The sequence below is a fragment of the Nicotiana attenuata genome, unplaced genomic scaffold (genome assembly GCF_001879085.1).
Source record: "Nicotiana attenuata strain UT unplaced genomic scaffold, NIATTr2, whole genome shotgun sequence".
Taxonomy (NCBI): domain Eukaryota; kingdom Viridiplantae; phylum Streptophyta; class Magnoliopsida; order Solanales; family Solanaceae; genus Nicotiana; species Nicotiana attenuata.
Genome location: NW_017673296.1, coordinates 40,199 through 45,382, shown reverse-complemented (window position 1 = coordinate 45,382; position 5,184 = coordinate 40,199). Strand labels below are relative to the sequence as shown.

The following is a 5,184-nucleotide window of genomic DNA, read 5'->3' as shown; positions in this document are numbered from 1 at the left end:
GCCAAAATTCAAATTCATGTTTTCTTGTTAGTAATTAAATAAAAGTTTCCTTGAACTAAAAACCAAATAAAAGTAGAGAAGCATGAAATGCAGTACTAAATGCCTTTTTTATATTATTATTATTAAATTACGTACTACTTGTAATAGAGTACTAAATGCCTAAGCAATGACAAATTAAAGCCTTCATAGTCAATGTGAACACAAACTACTACCTCTTCCTTATTTTTTGCTTCTAGAATAATTATATAAACCTCTATTTTCAGTAAGTGTCAAAAGGAAAGAAGCTGAACGCGCCTTTGACCAGATAGGAGAAATAAAAAGAGAAAAATCGTACAAATCAATTCCTAATTCTTCCAAAAGCGTCCACGGTAATTTCCCCATCCCTATTCCCTTCAACTTTCCTCTTTATAATACCAAAAAAGAGGGTCAAATCATTTAAGCCCAATTCTTCATAATTACCTAATAGGAGCAAAGGCAGAAGGAGGAAAGGGTGAAGGAAAGGATGGAAATATTTGACTTAGAGAAGCAGTTTGCATTTTATGGAGCATACCACAGCAACCCAGTGAATATCTTGATTCACATGGTTTTTGTGTGGCCAATCTTTTTTACCGGTCTTATTCTTTTCGATTTTACGCCCCCACTTTTCAATTTACCTCCGATTCAGCTCTGTGAACACAGCTCCTTGGTCCTTAATTTCGGGTTCTTGTTTGCTTTGGTTTATGCAATGTTCTACGTGGCTTTGGACAAGAAAGCTGGCTCTTTGGCTGCTTTGCTCTGTTTTGTTTGTTGGGTTTCCAGTAGTATGGTTGCTCGTCAATTGGGCTTCTCTCTCGCCTGGAAGGTAATTGGTCTTCTCTCCTTTTCTGTTGATTTTGGTATTTCACTATAGTTTGTTTCTTTATTTCCCCTAAAACATATTGAGCACTTGTAAGTTTGCGGGTTTATATGAGATGGCCAATTGACGAATTAGCTTTAGCCTTTCTCAGCTTAAATTCCAGATTTACCTCTTTATTTGTTTTCTTGATCGTTCAGTCTATTTACCAGCAACTGGAGTCTCAGGGTTTCACCATATTCTAACCAAATTTTCAGCCTATTTGTCACATTAACCCCGTTGTTTATGTTGTGTAAAGACAAATTAAGTCTTTCACGTGGTTCCTTTGTTCGCCAACTATAGTACTTGGAATCCGGTTCCCCCTTGATTAACATATATATCCTGCACATGAATTGCTTGATCTCTTACTGTTGAAGAGCACCCCTCGCTCAATTACTTCCCCGCACCCCTTCAATTAATCAATCAATCAGCTAAATCTCAACCCCGAAAACTTGGAGTAACTACACGAACCCATTGAATCTATTTCGCCCTAATCGGATTCATTTCATTCTTATATTAAATAAGTTGCCTTTTACGGTAAATCATGGGTTCTCTATATGTCAGAGACATACTAAGTTGCGCGGACTCTTCGCTTTTGGTGCCGCACCCGTCTCGACACGACACGGGACGGGTGCGGGATACGTCCCGGATTCGGTCAACTAACTTCGGATACTTTGACCCAAGTCCATCGACAAATTTAAGGGAAAAATTGATATTTTGATTTCTCAAAATTAAAAATAAACAGATTTAAGACATGGGAAATGGCATACCTTCAATATTGTAGAACTTTTGTCTCATATTTGCTGCTTTGTGTTTCCGAAAAACCAAGAATTCAAGGGGTCGTGTTCTGGGATCGGACTTCTGGTAGACAGTAGCAGCGATATAGGTAGAGAGTTGGTGGATGGCCTTTATCTTTAGATTTATAATATCTTTATAGTTCTATTTTTTATAATTTTGAATTTTCTTAGCCGAATCATGGCACCTGTATCCATACCTGGATCCGCACCCCCCGAATCTTAAAATTTAGATTTTGTCGAATCTGACACTCGGATCCGTGCCCATATCGGATACCCGCACCCGAGTCCGAGCAACTTAGCGGACATACAATCAGGAATAATTCCTAATTAACCCAACTGGTTAGTTAATGCAGGAAGGAGAACCAGAAACAGGTTAAGGGAAATGAATAGAGACAATCTTTTATGAGCCGAAGAAAACTGGGGACTCCGCTAATTGCACTTGGCAATCTTAAGTTTTGCTTGTTTTTGTATCTATTGTTGTTTATGGATTCCATGCACTTGTTTCTTGTATCATCAAATAAGCTAAGGCAGTCATTTAGTTGCTATTCCGGGATACACAAGTACTCCCTCCGTCTCAAATTATCTGTCTTGACTTCTAAAAATAATTGTCTCAAATTATTTGTTTTTTTAGAAGTTCAATAAAAAATTAATTATATTTTTTCCGTTTTACCCTTAATAGTAATTGTTCTTGAAGATGGAGATAGCACATAAATAGAGTAAATATTCAATAAAGAGAGATTATATCTTAAGACATAAATAAGAGTAAAATAGTCCAAAACCCCTCCTGAATTAATGTTTTCTTTAGGGGCGTGTCAAAGAGAAGTACGACAAACAATTTGAGACGGAGGGAGTAGCAATATAAAGCTCAAAGTAGCAGTACACATAACACTATTGGTACTAATGTGACACCATTTGAAGGTCTAGTCGTTAAGCTGAATTTGCTTAGCAATTTCACAAGCTTCTGGCAATAGTAGTATGATAGTATCATGTAGCTACCATGTTGTGTCCAGTAAACACTACATGATAGCTACATGCCATATTGCCTGCGCCAGTCTGCATTTCTCAAAATCAGTGTTTTAACTCAATATTGTTGCTGGTAAACTGGCTGTGTATGTTTTTTCTCCTCTCTTACTTTGAACTTGTACCATGGACACAACGTATCTTGTTGAGTCTCACATCGGTTGGGAGTTAACAAATGGGCCTCCTTATATGGTCTTGGGCAATCCTCACAAATGGGCTTCCTTATATAGTCTTGGGCAATCCTCACCTCTTGAGCTAGCTTTTGCAGTTGAGTCAAGGTCCATTTCTTTAACATATCTTCTGATTTTTGGTCATTTATCTTCATAAATAGTTTGGTTTGGATGTGTTCGGGTCTTCTATGTGCGTCAATGATTTAACTCCTGGACTTCTTAAGACTAGCAGTTCTTTCAGGTTGATAAAAATAGCCTTTTGTTGTTTGGTCATATTAGATTTAATCAAACTTGACCGTCATCTATTTGTCACTAGAGGCCAAGAACCAAACACATCAAAATTTCATATGAAGTGGATACAGATGTATAATGCATGATCTCTTTGGTTGGAAATACTTTTGGATATGTCTAGTTATTCTGAATCAAGTATGTGAGCTGTTGGTGCTAACTGTGACAAACATATGTGGCCAGGTTGTTCTAGCGGCTCAGTTATTCTGCTGGACTGGACAGTTTATAGGTCATGGAGTGTTTGAGGTGATCATTTTTAGTAATTTTATGCATGATTCTCAAAGCTTCCATTAATTTGGTTGCATGACATTGTTGTTCAATTTTTGTAGAAGCGAGCACCTGCTCTGTTGGACAATCTTACACAAGCGTTCCTTATGGCACCATTTTTTGTACTCCTTGAGGTAATAATACTAGTTCTATGTTAGGACACAAGTGCTTTCAGTGGTTGCATTGGATCTAATCTTTTCGTGACTTATTGGTTCCTCACAGGCCCTCCAATCTCTTTTCGACTATGAACCATACCCTGGGTTTCATTCAAAAGTGAAAGCTACGATAGATGCTGAAATCAAAGAATGGCAGGAGAAGAAGCAGAAAAAAATATCTTAAGTTGGAACGTGTGATGCTGTTATCTATTCTAATTGTATCTGTAAATGAAACGAAGTCAGGTTCGCATGTGAACTGCTTATGTACACGTTAACTTGGTTTTTTGTCGCTAAAATTGAAAACTTGGTTTTGTATACATCCTTTAATAAATCATTGTTTTTCAAAACGCTATTCGCTTGTGGTTTCATGCACCATGTGATGATGGATTCGTCGGTTTTGATGTATGATGCATCTAACCAGTTATGAGGGACTCTGCTAGATGTGATATGAATTACCTACTAAATCCCACTTTACACGCTCCGTGTAAATCCATGGGATTTTGATGCTAAGCATCCTAGAGGGCTCTTTAATTATTTGTAGTTGGTTATAATTTCTTCCCTGAATTGAATTTTTTTTTTCTTTTTTCTGTATTCTGCTAACTGATTTTTTATAGGTATAATTTCTCATAAGATATTTGTCAATTAGACCCAGATATGATTGTCCTCTTTTAATAAGATGGGTTATAGGCGCACCTACTGTACCAGTAGTCCATAATTGAGTAAACACTCTCTTCTCTCATTTACTTAGTTGTTTTAACTTTCTCCAAGAACGTAACAAGCTTCATGGGCTCAGACCAGTTCAAATTCTGTTTTGACTGTCTCATCTTGCCCGTGCTTGTTCGTGTTACGTACAGAAGGAAGAGAAGAATGTGTAGTATCTCTCTTGTTCGTGATACTTCTCATCTTTCAGCAGGACTTCAGGAGGCTCTGTGTTGGGAATTCCTCTTCAACCCAGATTTAGCCCCTTTGATAAAATGAAGCTTGCCTAAATTCTTTCACTTTCATTACAAGCGTCGCATGGTTAGACCTACAGCCTTATTCGTCTAGAATTTCCAGTAGAATATTAGCAGGGGACGTTTTGTGGACTTTCCTGCTCGTTGATCCATTGGCCTGAATGCGCACTCATGTTAGCTAGAAGAACATAATGACTGCCATTATCTGGTTCCATTGTGTTCCACTGTGAACCCAACAAGCAGCCAACATTGTTCTCCAGATGATTTCATTGCATTTTATGGGCATTCTGCTAACTGGATCATTATTAGCCTCTGCAACAAAACAATATATCAACGATATTCCATATATAAGTTCCATAGTTGGTTCAATGTGACATGCTATAAAAAGGCTTTCTTCCTTCTTCAGCCATCCCACCATGGCTGCCTACATGCACACAAGAGTCAAGACACCCAAGAACCAATTTGGAGATGGACTTGTTCAGAAACTGAGGTAGCATGACCCATATAGCCTGCTCTGAGACTGCTCAAAACATGATACATTTTGCCAATGAAATAGAGGCTCTGGTTTAGCCCTGTTCGGATAATTTGGGCATGGTCTTGTTCCATCGCTTTCAAGTTAGTATATTTATTGAAAAGAAATAAGCACTGCTCTTTGGTTATGAT

General features: G+C 37.8%; 1 protein-coding gene across 1 annotated transcript; it reads left to right on the top strand.

Moving 5' to 3' along the window:
• Positions 1-283: 283 nt before the first annotated feature.
• Positions 284-3,920, top strand: LOC109215973 (uncharacterized endoplasmic reticulum membrane protein C16E8.02-like). The gene is made up of 4 exons (XM_019380099.1): positions 284-841; positions 3,330-3,392; positions 3,476-3,547; positions 3,636-3,920. Exons 1-4 carry the CDS (start codon positions 503-505, stop codon positions 3,750-3,752), a joined length of 591 nt encoding a protein of 196 aa, XP_019235644.1. The 5' UTR covers positions 284-502; the 3' UTR covers positions 3,753-3,920.
• The last annotated feature ends 1,264 nt before the right edge of the window (positions 3,921-5,184 follow it).